Raw genomic sequence first — 26,666 nt, 5'->3', positions numbered from 1 at the left:
GTATTCTGGTAATGACTTTATGTTATAATGTTATAATAATAATGATGGTATGTTGCGACAACGGGCATACAGGTCAATTTGGTAAGTTGCATATTTGAGTCAGAGATTGTAGCATATATGCGACGATGGGCGTTAAGGGGTTAAGCTCACCCCCACTTGTGGTTCCAGCCAGGAGTGCCATCACTCTGATCGGCGGTCTTGAGGTTTTTCTTGAATCAGTTGCCTTGTGAGGTTGTGTGAGGTTGTGTGAGGTTGTGTGAGGTATTCGACCATCCACTCGACATGTTGTAGTCTGATCTCGTGCAGCTGCCGTGTTATTGTCACAGATTCTGACTTCAGTCTGAAAGCGACTTTGCGTTCTGACCGACCGTCGAATACTGGTTAAACGTGACACTGGAGCTTGGCTGGATGTGGACCAGAGGGCGGGATCGTGTGGCGTTCCTCTGTGTAGTTTTGATGTGGGTACATACAGGAGAGGCCTGTCCGTCGATCTTTAGCCTGGTGGCGAGCGCTGAGAGACGGAGAGCAGGAGACACAAAGAAATCATGGAGGGGAAAAAGAAACTTGGCAAAGGGAGAAGCTAAAAAATGGGCAGTAGATTCCCAATGTGGGATCTCCTTTTGTTGAGGTTTACCTCTTGTTAAAAATACACAAGTCTTTTCAACTTTACCTTACTTCCAAAATTACCAAAAGTGCCCCCCTTTTTCCTCACATCAACATCACCAAAACATAATGAGTTGTGATTTTCAACATGAGTGGAAAATTCAAATTAGAAATATGTCCTTTTTAAACTTGCTTGTACTGACATTTTGAAACCATTTTTTTTTAACAGTAATATAAAGTTACATGCGTATTGCCCGTGGGGATCCAACACACTATAACACTAGACTGGGTTGTGTTTATAAAATAAGTAGCTGACATTTTTGAACTATTATGCAAAGTTTCTTTAATGAGTTGGAATGGTGTGTGAGTCCAGAAAGTTTTTAGAATCTTAGACCTCAACAATTTTTAGAGGAAGAACTCAACTTTTTAAAATTTCCTTTTAATTACTTATTTTTTAAATGTTAATTTACTGTCTTAATATATTTACAATTTTTTTAGGTTCTTCTTAGCATATGCACACTATTATTACTATTAATTATTATTTTTTTCTATTCTGTTATTTGATTTCTAAATGAACCACAATGGAAATAAGTTTTTCACTTTGTGACATCAGTGTATTTTTAATGTATTTACAATTATATTATTTACTTACATTGAACTTACTAAATAAAATCACGCACACACTCACACACTTACACAGTGGCCACTTTGCTTTTAATATATACAGTGGTCCCTCGTTTATCACGGAAGTTACGTTGTAAAAATAGCCCGCGATAGGTGAATTCCACAAAGTAGTCAGCGTTATTTTTTTTTACAATTATTATAGATGTTTTAAGGCTGTAAAACCCCTCACTACACACATTTTCTCACTTTTCTCTCCTGTGTAAACACTCTCAGAGTTTTTCCGAGTGATACGGGTAGTTGTTGGCACTCTTTTTTTCTTCTGAGCGAGAAGATTCTTATAAACAGACACACGCAGAACACAATGCGCGTGCTTTTCTTCGCTGCTAGAGCGCTCTGCATCAAAACAGCGAGTGTAGTCTCTGGACCTGTTGCCAGATTTTGGCTGCAACTAAGCACAGCAGACAGTTAAAAAAAGAAGAAGCATGCAAAATTGCACTAAAAAAAATCCGCGAAACAGCGAGACTGCGAAAGGTGAACTGCGATATAGCGAGGCACCACTGTATCTGATTTACTGCCCCCTGCTGGAATGACGTTTGAGTCCAGAATGTAATTAGCAACATCCATTGTTCACTGTTGTTTGCTAGTATCCCTAATTTCTCCAAATATATTTGTCCTATCAAGTTTCTGTTTTTGCGGTGTTCATCCTTGGCCCAAAATACATAAGCATGCCAGACAGCAAATGTCAGCTCTCTCTGGTTTGTTGGTGAGCGAAGATACACGTACATACAGGCCATTTGGCTTTTAATATATAGTGTTGTGAAAGTGTAGTGACACGGACCCACAACAGGGGGCGCAAATGAACGGTCAATAGATGAGCCAAAAAGTAACAATTTAATGTTGTGAAGGTGCACAACGAATATACAAACAATCTCAGAATCTGATAACAGTCAATCCACAAAGGTGACGTGTGGGCAGGCTCGAGGATAGAAGACATATGTCCTGAGAAGAGCCGGAACCACACGATTTCCGCCGCCACCGAACCTGGTGAATACTGGAGCCGCCAAGTCCCGAATTCCCAGGTGATCACCGTCCCCGACTGTCGGATCTGGTACTGCTGGCGAAGAGCAAAGACAGTCAAGTGTGGGTGTGTGTACACCCCGTAACAACAACGGTGGGAATGCCACCTCCACCTCTAACACACACTCGTGCAGCGTCTGTGTAACCACTTATCTGACGGGAAGTAGGACGAAACAGTCGCGACCCACGCCGGTCCTCTGGTTAGACAGCTGCAACACAATAGCTCTTGGAATCAATCAATACAGGCAGAGAAAGTTACCTCCATAGAAGTACGATATCTCGGCGATGAGGTGGAGATGACGTCTGGGTTTTATGGAGTGAGATGATGAAGAATGAGTGACAGCTGTCAGGAAATAATGAGTGACAGCTGTCACTCCCGGCTGTGTCCGTGACGGCAGCGCCCTCTCGTGCCTGAAGCCCGCACTTCAGGCAGGGCGCCCTCTGGTGGTGGGCCAGCAGTACCTCCTCTTCTGGCGGCCCACACAACATATAGAAGATTCTCCTGCGCACCGTTCTAAGGGCAGTAAAGATGAACATAAACTGCTGTGCTTTCTTTATTAGGATTAAATTTCTCATGATGAAATTAGTGCAGCAAAATTAACATGCACCCAATTTTTAAAATAAAATTCCAGGAGGAAAAATGCAAGTAGTAGTACTTCACTTCACTGCAGTGCAAAGGTTGACGGCTTGCACTCCCAGAATTTTTTTTATTTTTAGATGCCATTTTGTTTCATATGTCACCACAAAATACAACCACAGAAAAAATACACTTTATAATCTGTTTGTTATTCATTTGAACTTGTTTTATAGAATTTTGAATGTGATGCTGGTGGCATTACAAGTAACAGAGAACATTTGAATAGAGGGTTCAGAAACAGCATTTAGCAGAATTGTGCCCCCCCCCAGTTATAGTAAATAACTGTTATTTTCTGGAAGAATGTTCCATGGGATCAAATTAAAACTTGGGGTCACTGAGTAATTTTAGAAATGTTATAATTTTATAGATTATAAAATATGATTTATATCCAGAACGGAAGGGTGTGCTCCTCCTCTCACCCAGTGACCACTCCTATCCCCCCCCTCCACGACTGTATCTGGAAAAAGCGAGTACAGAAAATGAATGAATGTATGAATATGATTACCGCGGTAAATGGAGGCATTATTTAATGCGGGTCAAAGAGGGCTTTATCTTGTCATTTACATTAAATCCGTTCAATTGGAGCAAATTGAAACTTGAGATTATTTAACCACAAGATCTGCTCCCTGACCTCAGTGGTTGTCAAGACAAAAGAAAGAATTATTTAATCTCACTCGTCAAAACAGACATTTCTCTTTATTTTCTGAAAAAAAAAAAACTCCATTATATCAACTAGTGCCTGAGATGTGTTTTATATCATCACCTGACGTGTGCATTTATTTGTTGTCACCAAAGAGCCAACTGATGATTCCATTTTATAGCAAACTAGGAGTTGGAGACAAGTGTGTGAGGAATGTCATGTAGACATGATTTCAGCTCCAATGAATCTGTGAACAGATGCTCCTTCAGAAAAAATAGATTATTATAACATAGTTTGGCATTTGACAGCGGTGTTGTGGACGATCAGATGATCCGGTGAAGCTGGCAGGAGTTTGGGGACCACCTCACAATGACAGGTGGTCCCCCACCCACAGGGTCCTGTGCTCCATAACCATATGTTTGTGTCATAACCACAAGCCGTGCACGCGTGTCAGTCATAGGTTTAAAAAAGCCGTGATCAGGGCTGCACCTGTTCCTGCTCCTAAACTCCTGCAGCCATGGATTCAGCCTGGAAGCCTGTTTGTTCCCACAACAACACACGAATTGTAGTTTCATTTGTGTGACGGCAAAAAAATATCGGAGCTTTTACTGAGCACGGCATAATGCGCTCAGTAATAATTTCCTGCAGTTATTTTTGTCATATAGCTAAAATGTCCTCAGGATCTGTCAAAATAACACAGATTTTAATTAAGTTTGATGCAGAGGATTAAAGAAGAGGTTAAATTTGGATTAAGATCAGCATCAAGAAGTGGATGCTGATAGTTCATCCTACCTTTGATCCTGATCCCATTGATTTCTGATCCTAATTACTTTGATCCTGATTGCTTCAGGACTCAGGATAAAAGGACACAAATGAATTTGATGCACATTTCTGCATCAAAACTGGATGTTACCTTTGATATTAATCCTCATTCAGTTGATCCTGATTGCTGATTCGCTCAGGAATCAAAATAAAAAGGAATATCTGTCCTTTGATCCTTTAGTTAATCATAATTGCAAAGTTACATTTAAAATGGCAGCAAAGAACTAATTCAGTTATTAGGACAATCAGGCATTATCACCAACAAAGGTCATGCTGAAAGGTGAGGAATCAGGATCAAAGATGAGTTGTCGAACAAAGGTCAAGATGAAATGTGAGTGACCAGTATCAAAGATAAGCTATCATGAACAAAGGTGAGGATGAAAAGTGAGTAATAAGGGTGAAAGATGACTCATATAGATCAAAGATCAGGATTAAAGGTGAGTGATCAGGGTCAGGGTCAACAATGAGCAATCAAACAAAAGGTCAAGATGAAAGGTGAATGATCAGGATCGACAATTGGGAGTAAAGTAAGCCAACATGAACAAAGGATTAAAGATGTCTGATCAGGATCGAAGACTGGGATGAAACATGATTAATCATGAGTAAAGGTCATGAAAAATATGGTATCAAACAATGGTCAGGATCATAAATAACTGGTCAGGATCAAAGATAAGTTATGAACAAAAATCACCATGAAAGACGAGTGATCAGGATCAAAGATGAGTTATGGACAAAGGTCAGGATCAAAGACAAGTTATCACAAACAAAGGTCATCATGAAAGATGAGTGATCAGGTTCAAAGATGAGTTATCATGAACAAAAGTCAGGATGAAAGATGACTGATCAGGATCAAAGTTGAGCAATGGCTCAAGGTCACAGGTCAGCAATTAGACACACGAAGCTGCGCATTCAAGAGATCACAGAAGAGCCAAAAAGCATCTCACACTGAAAGAGAAAAAAAGGAAAATGTCATCAACAACAAAGATGATTTGTGACTCGGCAGAGGCAGGCGCACTTTAAGCAGCAGTTCAAGTTGACAACTTTGCCACAAGCGTCTCACTTCCTGGCTTCTTAAACAAGCCAAACTCTGTGTATTTTTTTTCCAGTCGTTCTCTCCTCTGTCACTGCGCGCATCCTCGCTCGTGGATCCTGCGCGCACAGTCCCACCGTCCGCCAGCGCAGCAGCTCTCCACAGCTTCCAGCGGCAGACGTGCGTGTGTGTGTGTGTGCGCGTGGCGTTCCGTCAGTCCCCCCCCCCCCCCCCTCCCCTCCCCTCTCTCAGTCCGTCACCTCCGATTCCTGACATCACACTGATGTTCTTTACTTTCTGAAGCGGAGAGACGCACGAAGAGGAGCCGAGCGCAGGCTGGCGGCGGGTCTCACAGCAAACCAACTTTCTCACTATGCGCTCGGTGCCGCATCGATTCAGAAGTGCGCGTGAAAGTGCTTTTATGGTAACGGATGGAGTGTAGCTGTTGGCGGCTCTTAATATTGACTTTTCCTCGGAACGCGTTAACTGTTGCCGTAATTGATCCTTAAAGATGATCAGCCACGTTCCGGTCCGACGCACCCGTCAGAGTATCGTGCACGTTTTCTTTAGCGCTCGCGGTTTGATTTACAGATAACTTCCATGTGCGCTCAGGGATGACATTCAGTCGTCTGTGCTTTGATTCGTAGCTCCGCTCCTGCTGACTGAACCGAGCCCCGTGCGCGCTATGACTTGGTTCAAACTTTGCGCTGCGGCCGCGCCGCTGAACCGCTGAGGGCGCACATCATGTTAGGAAGCCCGTCGAACAACGGCGGCCTCAGGATGCTGGTGCCACCGGCTCCGAACGATGACAGGCGGGTGGAGTTCGTGGCTCTAACCGCCGTGCACACGGAGAGGAGCGAGCCGTCCACCCCGGAGCGCAGCCACCCGTCGCACCGCACGGGTCTGCTGGGCACCCCGCGGCCCGGGCCCCCCGGACCTCGGGCCAACACCTCCGCCTCAAGCAAACGCTTCAGAAAGTTGCAGAACTGTCTGTACAACGTGCTGGAAAGACCACGAGGATGGGCGTTCATCTACCACGCGTTCATGTAAGTGGAGTCTCCAAACACTTTCACTTTGCGCTTTTCTCGCACGCGTTTTTCCCGATCACGTGCTTTTGATTTACGCACACACCGACAGGCTTTTGATTCATTTTCCAGTTAACAAAGTGCCGTTAGTTATTCGGCAGTTAACTCAATCACATGCTGTACATCATCTCAACAAGGGGCCAACTGTTCATTTCCCTCTTGTCTCAGTGTTAAATCGTCAGGACCCCGCGCGCATTAAATCCAGCTTCTCCCACAATTCCACAAGATAACAAAGTGTTGTAGTGATTATTTTTATTTTATTTGTTTTTCTTCAGGTGGACATGCTTTAATTAATAAAAGTCCAGAAGTGTGACTCATTTGGACAATAACCTTTTTAAAAGTAACTTAAAGAACAACCCAGAGGTCTCTAATCCTGCATGTTTTCCATGCCTACTTACTTTATAGTGGCACCTGATTAATTAACTCTGGTGTTCTCAGCTCTTGATTGGCTGAGCTGGCTGACTCAATCACATGCAGAGTAGGTGTTTTCCTGGTGCTGGATTGGGGATCCCTGCAGTAGACCCCATGGCTGAGTACAGCGGCAGTACTGAATGCGTCACTTGGGCTGAAACATAGACTTGCTGATGTCAACAGCTGTGCAAAGTAATGCTAGCAGTACTTCGGTGCTTATAGCGCCCCGTTGTCAACCAGGGTTATAGGTTTATTTTATGTTTTGACAATATATGACTGGGTTAAAATCCAGGGCTGGAGTGCACCTGTGACTTGACCTACTTGGGTTGACCAAATACAGGTTCCCACTTCCTGCTTTTGCATGCGCGCGCTTAGTGGCACCTGAATTTGGTGAAATGTGGTCAACAGCTCTTGACAGCAACATTTTTGTGACAAATGAAGCAAAATGACAAAAGTAAAAACCACTGGCTGTGTTGCCAATCCACTAAGGCCTTAAATGACTAATCCCTTATTGGTAGCAGGGGGAAATACATGATTGTTTTTATGCTAAAAGCACCAAATTTTACACAGACATTGATACAAAGTTTGAGACCTGAACTTTTATGATGTAACAAAAGTTTAAAATGAAGTGCTTCAGCTTAAATTTTTGAAAAAGTGCAAAATTTGTGATTTGTGCTTGAATAAAAAGCTACGTACAACTTAAAGAGCAATCAAAGTGCAATAAACTTGCATCAGCGTTATTGTACTCAATGGCGACATTGTTCCCATCAGCTGACAGTCACAATATAGTTCCCAGCTAAATAAGAGATGCAGTATTTATTTTTGGAAAGTCACGATAATGTGGTTAGTATAACATCATACACAGAAACATACTGTTTTTGGTTTGTTTGTTGTTTTTTCCCCCACTAGATCCAAATCAAAGTTTCACTCATTACAGGAAGCAATGTTCATTTTATTATTTTCTTCATTAAAAAAAAACAAAAAACAGCACATTCTGATGGGTGAATAATTTTGGAGGAAAAATAAACAGGAGAAAGCGAGAACCCTTGAATGGGCAGAATCCTTGAGAATCCCAGAAGTGTGATTTAGGGTGCTTTCACACTTGCAAAATAGCAAATGTGAAAACTGCCTCGGACCACGATTTGGATCAAAAGACTAGAATTAGGTCTGACCAAAAGAGGTGGTCTTGATGCAGATCAAATTTAAATGTGGTCCATTTTGTTTGCTGTGTGAAAAACATTTTATTGGATACTTCAGCCTTTTGGACCAATAACAGTAAGTTGAGGAAGGTTATCATCACCCATTAAAACAGTAGCTGACAAAAACAAATGGACAATAATTCAGTTATTTGGAGCAACAGAGTTTGGGTGTTTACACAGCGTTATATTAAAAACAACCCAATCTCGCCACATTTTGTGACAGCATCACGAAATGTAAATTAATCTATTAGTTTATGTGATGGTATCACAAATTTATTCGTGATGGCAGCATGAAATGTAGGGGGACGCGGAGGGGGGCTCAGTTAGGGTTAGGGGAAGGGGTAGGGTTATAAATGTAAAAAAAAAAATACATCATAAAAATGTAACTCATTTTGTGATGGGAGCATGAAAAAGAGTTAAAACACGATGCTCTGAGCAGTGCTTCAAATTATCATTATTATTATTATTATTAATTTTTTTTTTGCAAGAGTTCGACTCTGTAAAATCACTTAAATTATCCCCATTTTACCGGATTAAAACTGGGTGATTCTCTGCACTTAAATAGTACATCGCTTGCTGTCCATCTTTTTTCCCCGTTAAAGATAAAACATCTTTTTATAAAAATGTTTATTTATGGGTTTTTTTTTTTTTTTTTTTGCTACGGCAGGTGGTAAAAGTTGAAAATTCTTAACTTTAGTTTGCATGTGCTGTTATGTGATGCTGGTAAAAATACCACGTCATAGTGCCATTGCAACATAAAGAATATGTTCATTTATTTAACTGTGTCAAACTGACAACAAGCAGATGTCAGACACACGTACCAATCAGTGTCAAGTCTGAGAAGACACAGGCACCATAGATGATGTCGGCACATAAGTACCATATTTTCTAAACTGTAGGTCACACCAGAGTATAAGTAGCATTTATGTTTGAAATGTATATTTCACAGGAATGCAGGAAAAACACTACAAATCTACAAAGACTATTCTGTCGCACACTGGCTTAAGGAAAGTAGGCTAAATATCTTTAATGCTATGTACCCCCCCACTGGACTGAAAATGTACCAAGCTATTTTTTTAATTGATTGATTGATTTATTATTAAAATTCCATTGTTTAAAATGGATACAATAATGTAATAAAATGACAACACAATAAAGCGACTAGCACTTATTTGCTTTGTGATTTTTAGTGGGGGGGAGTTACACCCCAATCTTTTTGACATCTTAATTGCAAGACCTCCCAAACTAGTAAAAAAAAAAAAAAAAAATCTGCTACTTATATTGCAGTGTGAAAACAAAATGAACTGGACTAAATGTAAATATATACGCCCCTAAAAATCCGTCCACCTTTTGCATCTGTGCATGCGTCTTTTTGGACCATGACAGCATGTCTGAGATGGAGTCTCTTTGTCCAAAGCAATCAAATGGATTAATGGGATTATTAACCATCAGATGATGAAGGTAAAACCTCTTTAATCATTCTAAAGTCAGTTTTAAGCAGAAACAAGGCCATTTTAAGCAGAAACTCGACAAAAATTCTGTGACACTTTGAAATGACTGACGCGCAGTGAACGCATCAGCTAGCAGCTTCTTTAGCCGCAGCGCTCTGATCGCTTTTGCTGCTTTTTTGATGAAATAATGCTGAATTTATGTCGAAATGATTGTTGTACAAAAGCTTCAGATATCTGTCGCTGAGATAGATGATGACTGGAGTGCTGTTTGAGGCAGAAACGAGGTGTTAATCTGTGAACCGGGGGACTGATTTTTAGGGGGGCAGTTTGGTCGGCAACGCCGGTCTTTCAGGTCTCAAAACAACCTCAATCACCAACACAGCAAATGAGTGCATAAACTAAATAAATGAATAAAAAAAAAATCAGCTAGAATCCTGGAAAAAAGTGATATGAATGAAGGAAACGTGCTCCTTAATTGTTAAATAATATTGCTAGAGGTTGGAGTCGAGACTCCTGAAGGACAGGTGTTCATAATGGTGGCAGGTCAGGACACTGGACGCAGAGGTGGATGGACATTACCGGCTTGACTTGTGTTCAGTCTCTTCCATATTTTGCAAAAGTTTGTAGACAGTGAGAGCAGTACATTTTGTGACAGACAGACTGACACATGAGTTCTGAATGGTCATTCTAGGACAGGTGTCCATCAGCAGTATTCCTCCAGTTGTCTGTTTGGGACAGAGGACAGAGGTTCATATGTGGGACCTCCGTGAAGCGTGCTGTGCCTTCTTAGCTGTTGTTCGTGTGACTCCAGCTGTCTGTCTGCCGGTGCCACTAGGTTAATCCCGCTGCACTGCTGCCACTCTCCTACGTGTTCTTGTCATATATGTACTTTGACGTTTCCAAATTCACGCTAGCAAACTCTCGTCTTGCTCCACACTTCTTCTCACCACTGTTGCACTGTGCAGGGACAACTTGCATGTCTCACGCTGAGTGATGGCTTTTGCAGGGGAATTGCCGGTGCTGTTCCCCCTGAACATTACAGGCGTGGGATTGGATGGCAGCTCGGCTGTTGCTGTTGTTTTCCTGAGAGAGCGGCCGGACAGGAGCTCAGTAGTGCCCAGCTCATGTTTCATATGCCACGGACTGGACTCAGTTTGGAAGTGAGCCTCTTCAGTGATGACTGTTTAGATGAGAAAACAACATACCTGGGTAGAAAATCTCTGCGTTCCATTTTTGTTCATTAGTTCTTCCCTGTGTGCTTCACAGTGGCTGGATTAAAGTGACATTGAGATGGGTGTTTTCTGCAAGACACATCCAGAATCATTCAATCTGGATCACTTTGGTAAACCTTAATGAGATGGTGCCCCCTTGTTTGTTTTTTTTTTTTTGCAATTTCAGGAGTCTGTACATCAACACACAATCTGCAGTTACTCTGAATCCTTGCAGAGCTACAAGTACCTTTTAAATAAGAGGAATGCTTGTTTGTTCCAGTACTCCTCCCAGTTCCTTTGGCTGATTTCCACTAAACTTGATATACAGATGACAGTCAACCCCAGAATTGCATTTAAAGGGTTTGTTTTGGCAGAGGTCAAGGTTGTTGGGCTCAAAGGTCAAAGTGAAAATTTCTGTTGTCCATCAAGCTTGGTACATATACGGGTAGGTGAGTTCTGGAATTGTGTAGGTCTCTTTTTTAGGTCTCCCTTGAAAAAGAGATCTTTTGATCTCAATGGGACAAACCTGGTGAAATAAAGGTTACAAACATACAAACAAGGTAACATCCGGTTATTAGGGTCAAAGGTCAAAAATATGGCACACACTTTGGTGTCCACCAAATTTGGCACACCTGTAGGGTTTTCAGGTATACGAGGTCTGTCAATAAAGTATAGTCCTTTTTATTTTTTTCAAAAACTATATGGATTTCATTCATATGTTTTTACGTCAGACATGCTTGAACCCTTGTGCGCATGCGTGAGTTTTTCCACGCCTGTCAGTGACGTCATTCGCCTGTGAGCACTCCTTGTGGGAGGAGTCGTCCAGCCCCTTGTCGGAATTCCTTTGTCTGAGAAGTTGCTGAGAGACTGGCGCTTTGTTTGATCAAAATTTTTTCTAAACCTGTGAGACACATCGAAGTGGACACGGTTCGAAAAATTAAGCTGGTTTTCAGTGAAAATTTTAATGGCTGATGAGAGATTTTGAGGTGATACTGTCGCTTTAAGGACTTCCCACGGTGCGAGACGTCGCGCAGCGCTCTCAGGCGCCGTCGTCAGCCTGTTTCAAGCTGAAAACCTCTACATTTCAGGCTCTATTGATCCAGGACGTCGTGAGAGAACAGAGAAGTTTCAGAAGAAGTCGGTTTCAGCATTTTATCCAGATATTCCACTGTTAAAGGAGATTTTTTTTAATGAAAGACGTGCGGACGGATTGCAGCGTCGGCTCGCAGCTGCCGCGATGCTCCGCCACAGGAAAACACCTCCGTTGGAAGCCTTAAGGACAAGTTGGAACATGTCCAGCTGTTAAACAATTTCTCATATACTCACTCCACTGAAAGCCATCAAAACCCGCCTGGATTTTACAAATGGTTATCAACACGGAGGTGTTTTTCCTGTGCCACCGCACCGCGCCGGCTGCGTCCCGACGCGCGGACCCGTCCGCACGTCTTTCATTAAAAAAATCTCCTTTAACAGTGGAATATCCGGATAAAATGCTGAAACTGACTTCTTCTGAAACTTCTCTGTTCTCTCACGACGTCCTGGATCAATAGAGCCTGAAATGTGGAGGTTTTCAGCTTGAAACAGGCTGACGATGGTGCCTGGGAGCGCTGAGCGACGTCTCGCACCGTGGGAAGTCCTTAAAGCGACAGTATCACCTCAAAATCTCTCATCAGCCGTTAAAATTTTCACTGAAAACCAGCTTAATTTTTTGAACCGTGTCCAGTTTTTGAAAAAAATAAAAAGGACCTATACTTTATTGACAGCCTTCGTATTTGACAATTGTGAATCATTGGTGCCAAGGTGGGCAGCACAGTGGCTTAGTGATTAGCACTGTTGCCTCACAGCGAGAAGGTCGTGGGTTAAATTCCCGTGGCCTTTCTGTGTGGAGTTTGCATGTTCTCCCCGTGTTTGTGTGGGTTTCCTCTGGGTGCTCCAGTTTCCTCCCACATCCAAAGACATGCGGGTTAGGTGGATTGGAATCTTTAAAAATTGTCCTTAGTAGCAGGGGTGGTGGCCAAGTGGTTAACGCGCTTGGTTTCAGTTCGGAAGGTTCTGGGTTCAAATTGCCACATTTCTCCATGTAATGTGGAGTTGCGTCAGGAAGGGCATCCGGCGTAAAACCTGTGCCAAATCAACATGCAGATCCACCTTGGATTTGCTGTGGCGACCCCGAGTGCAAACAAGGGAGCAGCCGAAGGGACTTACTAGGTGTGTGTGAGTGTGTCTGTGTTTGTTTGTGTGTTTGTGGCCCTGCGACAGACTGGCGTCCTGTCCTGGTTGTACCCCGCCTCGCGCCCTATGACTGCTGGGATAGGCTACAGCCCCCCGCGAGCCTTAATTGGACTAAGCGATAGAAGAATGAATGAATGAATGGTACCAAGGTCATGTCTGCAAAGGTCAAAATCAATGAACTTGATTCAGTTTGGACCAAATGTGACACACACTTGGGTATATTGACCTGTCCTGCCACGGTCAACCAGAGGCAAATCATTTGGGTGAAGGTCAAGATCATTGGGGTCAAATGTGAACATGCTGTAGCTCTGACAGTCTGAGGTTTTCACTAAAACACTCACAAAGATCACTTATAATATTCTGACATTGGAGATGCAGCAATAAATATATATATTTTTTGCTTGACATTAGGTACAGACATGCCCACCTGAGAGTTTCATTCCCATGATGCTCCATCACCCTGTGCTGTGCGTTTCTTTTGACTAATGGCACGTGAGGCATGTACCGTGCTGTGAAGAAAATTCACTGTAACAGGAAGCTCCATTAAGGCACCATTGATCTATTGTAATTAAATTAAGGCGTGCACTGCTGTGTCGGGCACTCCACTCGGATCCCTTAATTAGTCCCATGTTATGTCGTAGGGGGATGCCCAAACAGATATGCCGCTTCTACAGAGTTTGCTTTTCCAGGTTTGTGTGAAGAACTTCTCCGCTGTAATGTCTCTCCACGGGCGCACGCTTGACTTTAACCACACTCTTTCCGCCGCTCCTCGGACTCGCCAGCCTGCAGCAGCTGAACATCAGAAGCATCTAAACAGCGACACTTTGTCCAAAATCAGTTAAATGTGGTGAAGGTTTCATGCAGTCTTCCTGAAGCTCCCCCTGCTGTAAGCAAAATTTAAACTTGAAAAATCCATGTTTGTTTGAGTGATGCATCACCTCAGTGAGGAATATTTTTAGGCCTAAACATTATGTGTTTTTAACACACCTGGTGACCTATATAAGCTTGCTGAGAAGATGTATAATATCCTCTTTAGTGTTCTGCCTCCTAAACAGTTGAAGTTATAATATTATAAACTGTCCAACATCTGCAGGTTGGACGTCTCTTGTACATTAGACACTCATTCACTTTTGCAAGTATAACAGCTGTGTGCTAATTCTCATCTGGCTTTTAGTTCATCCTCTCTCCTCTTGTCTCCAGTTAAATGAGATGTCAGCAGACTCACCTAAAAGCCCCGTTTCTTTGCAGTCAACAGAATTGGCGGCCGGCGGGGTGTGGCGGTTAGGGTAGAACACAGAGGCTCGTTAAATGAGACAATAGTTTTCCCGAAACCATCCTCTTATATGTGGAAAAACAGTCCACTATGAAGAATTCCTCGGCTCATCCAGCCGTGTCCGTTACCTGGAGACACAGCAGGTTCTTGTGTACCTCTGGAGCCCTTGTTATAAATGGTGCATGGACTGTTTGAAATGTTAAGTGGATCTTGTCTTTTAATGATCTATGTCGTAGCGCCGCGCTTTCGTTGCCACTTTTGAATCTTGCCTGTTTCACCTGCAATAAACTGTTAGTCTGAGCTGATTTCCATCTTTTTAAGGACATCCAAACATGACCAGATTTGGAAGTAAATGTGAGTTGCCACAGGCGAATACGACAAATTGCTGTTACATTTTAAATGAGACATTCTTCATGGAAGCAAAAGCGAGATGCCTTTGCCTAAAGCTAAAACAATTAAAATTCAGTAAATATTTTAATAATCAACCATATATCCAACAGAATTCACTCAATGGTTCTTTTCTGTTTTATTTCTTGCTCTGTAATAGTGTCGAGCTGAGTTTGGGGAGTTTTCAATTTCAATTTATTTTCATTTATACAGCGCCAAATCACAACAAGGTTGCCTCAAGGTGCTTCACACAAGTAAGGTCTAACCTTACCAAACCCCAGGGCAAGCACACAGGTGACAGTGGTAAGAAAAAACTCCCTCTGAGGAAGAAACCTCAAGCAGACCAGACTCAAAGGGGTGACCCTGTACTTGGGCCATGCAACAGACACAAATTACAAAACAATTCACAAAACGAATATACAGGAAATGTTGCCGGTGCACAGGACAGGAGGGTTTCAGAAAGAGACACCACACCCATCTCTGGATGGAGCCGCACCTGAAACACAGAAAAAAAAACCAAAAACAGAATCAGGCATCAGAAAGACAACAAATACAGTAGAATTTGTCAGCATTTAAGGAACAAGAAAAACAAAAGAAATACTGAGGTGTTCGCCGGCCACTAGCCCTAAGCTTCACTTAAAGACCTAGAATTTAGATAAAGTTGAGGCCGCGGCCCACTCAGTTTCCTAATAAAATGAATTTAAAAGAGTAAAAAGCATAGTAACATACTAGGCCATACGAAAGGGAAAATAAGTACGTCTTAAGTCTGGACTTGAAAGTCTCTACAGAATCTGACTGTTTTATTGATGCAGGGAGATCATTCCACAGAACAGGGGCACGATAAGAGAAAGCTCTATGACCCACAGACTTCGTATTCACCCTAGGGACACAAAGTAGCCCTGCACCATAAGAACGCAAAGCCCGGGCCGGAACGTAGGGTTTAATTAGGTCAGCTAAGTAGGGGGGTGTCAGTCCGTGAATAATTTTATAGGTTAGTAGTGTAGCAGCTGCACTCTGCGTTGTGTTGTTATGACTCATTGTTATGGCCCATTTGCTCTCCTCGGCATGCGAATTCACAATCCTCGGCATGGGAGTCGGACTCTCTAACCAGAAAATATACAACTGAACGTTAAAAAGACAGGAATTAAATAATGGATGGAACAAGTGGCTGGGGATTGTACAAAAATTTATTGTTGTGATTGCAAATTAGTGATCGCTAAAATTAGGTCACAAATCCCTGATAGGGTTACTCCGTTCAATGCCAACTAATGCCAATGTGGTGGAAATCCAAGAAGTAACATCCTGATCTGTTCTGGGGCTGGTATGTTCCTTCTAGTGCAGTTGATAGGGCCCAGTTTCAGGAAACAGTAATACTAAGTCGAGTACTGATCAGGTAAAGTGATTAAAAATGTGCCGCTCATATATTAGGGACCCTTCACACATAGTACGTATGTGGCCGAATTGCGCATGAAGCAGGAATCTTATGCAATACGTGTAAAATCGGCGCTGCCTCTAACGCCTCGTACACCTGTTGCTACAACTATTTGCATACACCAGCGGCTGAAAAGCAGAGTGTGCCCTGCGAGAGCCCATTCAATCTCTCTAGCGGCAGGCGTCGGCCAAATTCCAGGTGACACACATGAAGATGTAACACTGCTCGCTTGGCACTTAGAAAATGTGTGGCCATTCGTGCTATTAGCACAAAAACAGCCGGCAGACAATCACTTTCGAGCTGGATGTGATATTTGTCTAAGTGCCCTCACGACTGTGATGTTGTCAAGTACACATGTGGCGTGCCAGAGTGTCGGCTCCTCCTACAACACATGGTGTGTGTGGTTCACTTGCAGAGTGGACAGGGGGCGAGGCAGGCAGCCAACAGCAGTAGCAGTTGACATCTCTCTGTCCTGGGCGTCACAGCTGCAGAACACGTACCATGTTGACAGACACGCGCGTGTGTGCTTGCTGTCCTCATGTGGAAATACATAAAAACATATATCGCTTTTGCGACGGGCTGCAGAGTGTGCACATTGACAGGCTGTCCCAGCTGAAATGGACTGTCATTTCATGTGGACACGCAGCAGGCAATCTGAATGTCACATCTGTCTGACAGGACACACACGCGGGCTTGATCTGATAAGTGTGTCCTGTGAGCAGCGCATCGCAGGATTACATGACAAGCCAACAGTGTGACAAATACACTACTTAAAGTCACGTATCAGCTGATATGCCAAAAACGCCATTTGGTCAGTTATCACAGCGGTTTTTTTCTCTTAAAAAAATTTATGTCCCTGATGATTTTAGTCATTTCACACTCCTGTTATAAGACAGTGATTGTAGTGCAGTGGCAAAGTTTCCATCTGGTAATCAGAGCTTTTGTAAATTGTAGATTTGAATCCCGTGAGTGGCATTTATTTTTTATTTAACCAGGGTTATTTAACCATCCAGTTATGTATTGTGTCCCCTTTTATTTATTATGTATATCAACTCAGTGATATTCAATAATTATACAGCTGTTTTTTATTTTATTTTTCTCCACATCAGCAGCGTGATGTGGTGCATCATGTCCCAGCTGCTTGCACTGTGTTCACGCCTGCCTGTCGGCTCAATGTCTTCATGGTTCACACATACGAGCTGTTCTGCCGTGATTCATCCTGATTTCCTGATTTGTACTTATTTGTACTATGTGTGAAGGGGCCCTTATCAATGTTACTAGGCTGTGAGCTGAGGCATGTGTCATGTAAAACAAAATTAGTGAAAAGGAAAATATCTCCATCCCCTCTAGTTTAATATAATAACTTAAAAAGCAATAAGTATCATTATCATTTAAGTCAGCAAATTAAAAGGGTATGTAATGAGGACAAACTCATTAAAGCGGAGCTTTGACATTTTTTTTCCAACCTGGACTTTATTTTTAGACATTGTGGGGTTCATTTTGCCACTCTGGACAAAAGTAAATTTAACTGGTGCAGTACGAATTGAGTAAAACACACACCATCATGGGCTAACGGGCTATATAATGTAAAAGCACGAGGCAAGCTAACAACATGTCATTAGAAATGCCACTCATCTGTAATTGTAACAGTGGACAGCAGCGATGCTGGATGGCAGCGAGGCTAAGGTCAGCAGCTAACTTTATTTAGAATTGCCATTTAAGAATGTTTCTTTACATTTAGTGAGGTAATCACACACATTTACCTCTGTAGGGATCCTCACAGTGCTATTATAAACTAACGTTTTTATCTGTTCTTTGGTGACAAGAAGCATTTTATTGAATGTTTTTAGCTTGCCCTGAGCTATTATGTTATATAGCCAGTCAGCCTGTAATAGTTTATGCTCCTAATCAATACTGTCCCGATTAAATTTTTGTCCTGAGTGAAAAAATGGACCTCATAATTTCTAAAACTACAGTCCAAGTTGAAAAGAACTTCCCTTTTAAAATCAACAGAACTCTGATACATCAGAAAAATCCAAAAGTAAATTTGTTTTGCTTATGTAATATCCACCTACTGGGTGGTTCATGAGAATGACTTTGTGTGAAACGATCGGTTACTTGGGGAGGCTAGCATTGCTTGCAATGTGAGGGAGCATTGGCAGTGCTGAAGACCCCAACCACAAAAGAAGGCCAAACAGACGCCCATGTTTAACCTGGCTGCTGCAGGTAGATGGTAACTTATGAGAGGTGGGGATGAGACAGACAAGTGCAATGAATGAGACAGAGATGAAAGAAAACAGAAAAAACAACTAAACATCATGATATGCAAACGGAAAGAAATGACCCCAAAAACTAGTACATGTTAAAGTGGACAGACCAGCCAGAATATAAAAGACTAAGACAAAACTAGAACGGAACTGACCATGGCTAGAGTATAAAAACTAAGAACAAAATGGCAAACAAATCCACAGACGACAGAATAACAGATAATGCCTAAAATGACTAAACAGAAGACTAAGTGATAAACTGAAAACAAAAGCAGAGACAAAAGTAAACTTCACAGAAAAGGCCAGACTAAAGCATAATACAAGAAATTAAATAAACAGAACAAAACCAAGACTGAAGTGAAAACTAAGGTAACAATTAATGAAAACAATGTGGCAAAACAGCTACTAAGACAAAACTACACAATACATGAATGATGAACAGAAAACAAAACCAATGAAAACATGAACTTGGCAGGAATGCAAATACAGATGCACAGATCAATGAAAAAGTCATAACAGAAAGCACATCAAGGGCAGGACCATGACAGCACCCCTCCCCCATGGGCCCACACCGGGGGCCCACAAACCCCCCCAAGAACACAACAAGAACCAAGGCACAAACCGACCACGGGAGGGGGGATGGGGGAACGGTTGGAGGGCACAGACAACAGAGTGAATGGGCCAGAACCCAAGGGAACCGCCTACAAAAAGGGCAGCATCAACTGGGTGGCCAAAACACCATGGAGGGACAAAAAGCCCTGCAGGAGGGTGACAAAGCAAAAAACAAGGAACAAACAGGCAGTCAGGCAAACAAACAAGCATGGAGTCCAGGGGACGACGGCGAAGCCCATGACGATAAGCAGGAGGCTCAGGAGGTTGGCCAGAAGGGAGACAGGGCCTCGTGACAGAGGTAGCAAGTGGACCTGGGTCAGGTGCATGACCCAAACCCTGGCGAGCAGAAGGGCAGGAGGGAAGGGCTAACATTACTCCAGAACCAAGGAACCAGAGACCAAACATAGTACCGGGCCCCCAGAATAGGGAAGGCTGCAAATTAATGCCCAAACTCCATATTACCATGCAAGGAAGTCCAAAAAACAGGGAGATTGACAGACAAACAGCCAAATCTAGGGGCCTACGCCTGATAATACTGACACTGAACATAAACAAAAATGCCACAGTAAGAGGATTAACGAACCCAGCAAATGAATTAGATACAGCATAATAGTGAATAAACCACCGAGATAAAAAGCTATGGGAGCCACTGACATACATGATGTTATCAAAAGAGTTTGAGGAAGCAAAAAACTGCTTAGCTGAAGCGTGCAAAAAGTAAAAAAAACTGACACAAAAGATTAGGGAGGCGAACAGGAACCAACCACTCCAGAATGGACCAGGGGGGTATCTTGATTGAGCCCAAATACGGAGCACCAACCAGTTCCCAACAAAAAAGCAAACAATGAAAGGACCAGACCAACAGGATCTCTCTTAAACACATATCAAAAGACATGGTTGCTATTAGCTTAGCACCATAACAATACAAGAGCAATACATTGTGGAAAAAGGTTCTATGCAAACCTGCCACAAAACGAAAACTGCAGAAAAACCACCAAAAAAGCATGTTCAAAAAAGAAAATAAAAAACTCACAGTTCTGTAGATCGTAATCCCCAAGGGCACCCTTGAGGGTGGCGTTGATGATTGGTTCAGATGTAGTGTGGAGGTCATGGATATGTCCGTGCCTTCAATAGTCGTGCACGCTGTGGGTAGACGCAGAAACGTCGCCGAAGACTTTGAATATGAATACGTAAGTGATGTCTCATGCGGGGTGTGACAGGCTGAAGGCTCGAGTGGTGTGACCTTCTCCTGTAGTTCAGTCGCAGCTTCGTGGGACAGGAGATGCTCTGATGAGTCTGAACGTGGGCGCACAGCAGAAACACATGCTGCTGGGTTCTGGGATGTCGTGCTCGCCGTGGAAGGCTCCTGTTGCATGCGCGGTGCTGGGAGCAGTGGTGTACTCGGAGAAGAGTGGATGACAGCGAGCTCAGGAGGCGGGCATGGAGGAATTAGGTCGGTGGGCACGAGCGCTGCTGAGGACTGGAAGGAATTGCACGCTGTGGATGACTGCTGACACGGCCGTGCTTCGGTGAGTTGTAACGGCTTCAATGTTTCTGTTGGTTCACAATCAGTGGACTTTGTGAGGCAGTCAGGTTGCATGACTTCTCCAGGTGACTCTACAAGCAAAGTTGGAGACAAGAGCGCTTCTGCTCCCATCAAAGAGACAACCACAGACGTTCCTTCCCCTGCTGGCAGCACAGGGAACGTGAGTGGGCCTGCTTCCTCCTGCGGCGTGCACTTGGCAGACAGGACGCGGGGTATGCAAGGTTCCACAGGATCCGGTGGCATGCGTGTTGAGTCATTTCGGAGCTTTCGTGGCATCAGAACAGGGATCCGACGAGGCGTGACTTGTGGTGATGCCACACGGCTGCGGGACCGAACCTCTTGGCTGGCACTTCTCAGCCGGCTTCAGCGTTTAGCGCCGAGGCGCAGGTGTGGGTAGCTGAGGAGGCGGGACGGATGAAGGTGTGGCAGTCTCTTGGTCACACAGAGACGGTGAAGGAAGCGTCGTGACTGGTGTCGATGCTGATTGCTGGTAGCGCACCGGTGCGTCAGACAGAGGCAGCGTGACTGCAGCGTTGGACAGCGTGATAGATTGGGGCGTGTCCGAGCAGGACTCTAGAATGTCGGCTTCAAACAGAAACGTCATTGGGTCGTCAATGTAGGTGGGGATCCGACCTTGCATAAACAGAGACTTGATGTTGGCGAGTTCTGGATAAGATGACATGATTCCCGGCTTATCCTGTAGGATGCGGTCTAATGCCGGAAAACTCCGTTGTCGTTCCTGCCGACCTGTGCTGTCCAGATATTCATAAAATAAGTCCTGAATCTTAAAGAACACAGTGGCCGTGTCCTGTAGTGCTAAGTACTCTGACTCAGACTCCTCTTCCTTATCACCATCAATCCAGTCAGATTCGTCGTCTTCTGACGGTAGGTAGGCCTCTGGGTGTTTCATCCAATTGGGCCGCTTTTGTTCACAAAAAACATCGTCAAGGCGTAGAAGCTCCGGAAAATAGTCAAACAGCCAAGGATGTAGATTCACCAGGTTCCAGGCTTGGTCTAAATAATCATACTTCTCTTCTGGAGCATAACAGTCTCGAAAGCAGACAAAAAAAAAGAGAGATCAGAAAAAAATCCTCTTTATCACCTCTAAATCTGGGAGAGCAGCAACAGAGTCCAAGGCAGGAGTGGAACTTGCAGGCTCCATGTTCTGGCCAGTTTGAATTGGCAGACCGGGCGGGGGCCCGTCTACTATGGTGGCTGTGTCCTGTAGATATGACCCTTCTGTCTCTGATGTGTAGTCATCATCCAGGTCGGTCCACTCAGACTCGCTGTCAAGGAGCTGGTGTGTGGGCGGCAAGTGCGTTTCTGGCTGGGAGGCTTCCTGCCGCAAACAAGTTGTCCAGATCTTCTAATTCTGGAAAAAGATCGTACAGCCAGGAGTTCTCCTCCACCAGGTTCCAAGCTTTGTCCAAAAAGTCAATTTTTTTCTTCGGGGTGTAACAGGAGTGAAAAGTTAAAGAAACAATTTACCTCAGAAAAAATGTCCTTGATGAGGGCCATGTCCGGGTCCTTGGCAGAGAGAGAGTTGTCAGACATGACTGGGAGTGAGCTTGCTGAGTCCCGTTTACGGCCAGTTCGTTCTGTCAGGAGCTCGGGGTGATGTGGCACCAAAGGTTGTGGGACCCAAACGCAAAAACTCACAGACAATGGAATTGAAATTGAAAGGCTTTATCAGTCAAAAAATGAGCTTGGATTCTGTACACAGTTAGGCAGTCATGGATGCAGAGGTACAGATAGTCGGCAGGCCAGGGCGTTGTCAAAAAGGCAGGCTCAGGTCTTTAACACAAGCAGACAAAGTACGTGGGCAGCGGCAAGACGAGGTCACAAAACAGAGCTGGGTCAGTACACAGCAAAACAAGGCAGAGCTATGAAAAGGCTGGTACGAGGACTGTGAAAATCAACAAACAGGCGGGGCTTGAGTGAAGACAGAGAGTTTAAATAACCAAAGTGGAAATGAGGAAAGTGAGAACAGGTGTGTTGGAAGAACCAGGAAGAGGGCGTGGCAAACAGAAGAAACAGAAAAGTTCAGGTGGGCGTGACTTAGTGCAAAAATGCTGAACAGCAAAAACCAAAAGGTAATTCTGATGAAGAAAAAACAGAAATAACAAAATGCAGAGACAAGTGCAATGAGACAGAGATGAAAGAAAACAGAAAAAACAACTAAACATCATGACATGCAAACGGAAAGAAATGACCCCAAAAACTAGTACATGTTAAAGTGGACAGACCAGCCAGAATATAAAAGACTAAGACAAAACTAGAACAGAACTGACCATGGCTAGAGTATAAAAACTAAGAACAAAATGGCAAACAAACCCACAGACGACAGAATAACAGATAATGCCTAAAATGACTAAACAGAAGACTAAGTGATAAACTGAAAACAAAAGCAGAGACAAAAGTAAACTTCACAGAAAAGGCCAGACTAAAGCATAATACAAGAAATTAAATAAACAGAACAAAACCAAGACTGAAGTGAAAACTAAGGTAACAATTAATGAAAACAATGTGGCAAAACAGCTACTAAGACAAAACTACACAATACATGAACGATGAACAGAAAACAAAACCAATGAAAACATGAACATGGCAGGAATGCAAATACACATGTACAGAACAAGAAAGCACAGATCAATGAAAAAGTCATAACAGAAAGCACATCAAGGGCAGGACCATGACAGTTATATCCATAACAGATCTTACAGTACAGATACATTTCCTTTCCTTCACATGGGCGACAGAAATAATGTGAAATATTGTGCCCATTATAGCTGTGACACCATGGGCAGCTGCACCCCACTGCTGCCACACATTGCATGCGTCAGAGGCTCAGAGCTGTATGGGTTTTACCACTGTAATATACATATTATTACATGATCACCATCTAACTCCATAGGAGGTAGGCTGTGGAACTGTTTTGCCAGCCCATGACACCATGAATATACATGTGAACTGACCTCTGGTACAGCCTTAGATGCATTTCACAGCGCAGGGCGGACAACGGCCAGGGAAGCTCCTCTCGCTCCGCCTGCACTGTTTGCCAATGACACCAGCCGACAAATGCACCGTCCACCACGGCATAAAAAGATTATTTATGCAGGCGCTATCCTGAGCGTGCCCGCTGGTGATCGAAACGGGCAAAGCTTAGCCAGCCCGTGCGCTCTGTGTCCTGACAACAGCAGCCCACAAATGCACCGTCCACCACGGCATACAATATAATCCATGCAGGTGCTGTCCTGTGCGCGCTGCACGTGGGTGGTCCAACCAGTCAGAATGTAGCTGCTGTCCAGTGCGCTCTGTTAGCTGATGACACAGCCACTCCATGTGGTCACCACTTCGCTGTTGTCATGCTGTGTCTGTGGGCTTGATGCCAACAGTCAGTCATGTGTGGCAGACATGTCCATCCTGCCACTGCTATGCCCTGCTCAGGTTAGTGCGTGCAAAGGTTCGGGTGGATGAGCAAATCGTGTATGAGTGGGTGTGTGACAGCACTTGGATGCATCCGTCCACCAGTCGGAGCACTTTATTTATGTTTCTGGCGCAGGCTGACAGCAGTCTGTGTCTCCGTACTGTTGTCCGACAACGTTTGGGTTGCGGTTGTGTGGGTGTGCATGACACAGTCCGGACTGGATCTGCCCACATTCATCGTCTGGCGGCCCTACAAGGCTGTCCGACTATCTGTCCCTCCCGACTGCGCCTCGAGGTTTGTTTGTGTTTTTCCCCCTGTTCCTGCTGATTCTTGCGATGTATGACAGGGGTCTTATTTTCAGATTGATAACAGTTACATTGTACAACTCAAATACCACAGTCACAACTCCAACACAACCCTACAGAAAGGATTTCATATGAAGGTGTCCAAAGCAGACACTTTTTCCTTCTCTCTCCATGTGTTTCAACATACACGTAGATGCGAAGTTGTATGTAATTTGAAGTGAGGTCACAGTTTATTTTATTTACAATGCCACCACCACCTGTTTTACAAAGAAGCAGCAAAATTGGAAATGTGAATAACTCATCGTCATTAGATGCGAGCTTTGGGCCGTTGGTGCATCAGCGTGTGTTTCAGTAAAGCTGCTGGAATACGTTGGTGTGTCCCGCTCTTTCCTAAACAAACTCCACACACTTAAAATTAAACAAATGCATTCATACATGCATCACCCTGCAAATGGCTGCACAGATAAGAGAACGTTTTAATGCTCGCATTTAATAATGCATCGTTGATGCTTTCAAGGAACTTACTCTGTACTCATTAACGTGACAGGGGAGTGGATGCCGTTACGTCTACCCCTCCCTACCTGCATCCGTGTGTCTTAGTTGGAAGTTTGACTAATTTTTTTTTCTTTTCAAAATTCATTTCTCATGCTGTATAAAGGCAACACCTTTGAGCATCCGCGTTCGTGGAAATGGGGTTTACTTTAACCTTCCTCCAGTGCCGCCTCAAGTCGCAGCACATGTTTATGAGAGCTGGAGGTTAAAGCCACATTATTTATAGAGGTGGAAGGAGATACCAACAGCTTAATGCGCTTCAGAATGCCGCGCTGATGCACTGGACGGCATTTTAACCACAGGAGTTCATAAAATGTAGTCTCTATGGCCGCAGTTAATTTTCACATCTTTTGTGCCAGCCGCGCTGTACGCAGAATGCACTTTGCAAAGCTTTTTATTAACGGTCAGTTGTCTTTCTGACATTATTAAACTCATTTAAGCCACACAGCGTGTTGATTAGGCAGCACAGTGGGCTTAGCGGTTGGCACTGTCGCCTCACAGCAAGAAGGTCATGGGATTGATTTCCGTCTGTGGCCTTTCTGTGTGGAGTTTGCAGGTTCTCCCCGTGGCTGTGTGAGTTCTCTCCGAGTGCTCCGGCATCCTCCCACAAACAAACGCATGAATGTTAGGTGGATTGGAAACTTTAAAATATCCGTAGATGTGAATGTGTTTGACATTCTGTCCAGGGTGTACCGTGCCTCACACCCCGTGACTGCTGGGATAGGCTCCAGCCCCCTGTGACACTTAATTGGAGTAAACAGTTGAAGAAGAGTGTGTGAGTGAGCGTGTCGGTCTGTTCTTGCACTCATCCCTCCTGGCTGACTTCACAAATATCCTTTCTCACCTTTAGCCTGCACTGATTTATTTATTTTTGGTAACCAGTTGACACTGAAATCACCTTCCTTTAGCGTTCCTCTAAAAGCAGTGAATTGGTTTATTTCACTTAGCGTTCTCAGTAATATCAGCATTTTTGTTTATTTGCTTTAATTTAATTGTGGAGTCGATGACTTGAAGTCGTGCATTTTTAACTGCTCAGGATTGCAGATTGGATGCATATTGTTCAATTATTGCAACTGCTTTCTTTTTTTTTCTTTCTTTTTTGTTTTTGTTTTTTATCTTTTTGCCTCAGCAGGTGTGTAAATTCTGCTCCATTAACAGTTCTTTATAGCCCAACTGACTTTGCTCTTCTGTCGCTTTCTCTCTCCTCTGTCATCGTTCCTGATTCTTGAGCGGGAATATCGTTTTTATTTACTATACCGCTCTGTGCTGTTGACGTCCACTTTGCAAATGCAGCTAACCAGCCAAGGAGCACTTTTCTTCTCAGGAGCTCTCTGTAGGAATCTGGGGGAGAAGAGAAGATTTTACCAGCAAGAAAAACTAAGTAAAAGGATAATTACTTAAAGGGGATAGAGCAGGGGTGGGCAATTAATTTTTACAAGGGGCCACATGAGGGACCTGAATTGTGTCAAGGGGCCATACCAATGGTATCTTTAGCTTAATTCTGCCCAACTGTCTTCCATTGTAAAATGCACTTAGTTACATAATGTGTATCATTCAGTTCATGAATATCTGAAGTTTTTAATAATGAGAACTGTTGTATGCTAAAAATTTCACATTTAATTACTAATTCGCAGCTGCAGTATACAGGTAGAGTGAAAAACAGAAGACACGTGGTCTGAAACATCTTACAGGTGTGAACCACACGAAATCCAGTCAAGTCACATATATAAACACACAATGACACGTTCGCTCTTTTAGCTTCACAATAAAAGCATCTGACTAGTTTAACCAGGCATTTTCAGAATAAAATAAATTTCTGGCAACTGAATTTTTTACCATTACT

General features: G+C 43.5%; 1 protein-coding gene and 1 long non-coding RNA gene across 2 annotated transcripts in view; both read left to right on the top strand.

Moving 5' to 3' along the window:
- The first annotated feature begins 5,838 nt into the window (after window positions 1–5,838).
- LOC117501302 (potassium voltage-gated channel subfamily KQT member 4) overlaps window positions 5,839–26,666 on the top strand; it is a 107,390-nt gene continuing 86,562 nt past the window's right edge. Inside the window, 1 exon segment of the mRNA XM_034160151.1 lies at window positions 5,839–6,479. Coding sequence (XP_034016042.1) covers window positions 6,178–6,479 — 302 coding nt within the window. The 5' untranslated portion in view covers window positions 5,839–6,177.
- LOC117501305 lies at window positions 12,860–25,358 on the top strand. Its single transcript, XR_004558003.1, has 3 exons — window positions 12,860–12,870; window positions 17,051–17,057; window positions 25,272–25,358. It is a non-coding gene; the product is annotated as an uncharacterized LOC117501305 (long non-coding RNA).

Source organism: Thalassophryne amazonica, chromosome 20 (genome assembly GCF_902500255.1).
Source record: "Thalassophryne amazonica chromosome 20, fThaAma1.1, whole genome shotgun sequence".
Lineage (NCBI taxonomy): Eukaryota > Metazoa > Chordata > Actinopteri > Batrachoidiformes > Batrachoididae > Thalassophryne > Thalassophryne amazonica.
Note: the sequence above shows the minus strand (reverse complement) of the source record. Positions and strands in the feature narration are given on the sequence as shown.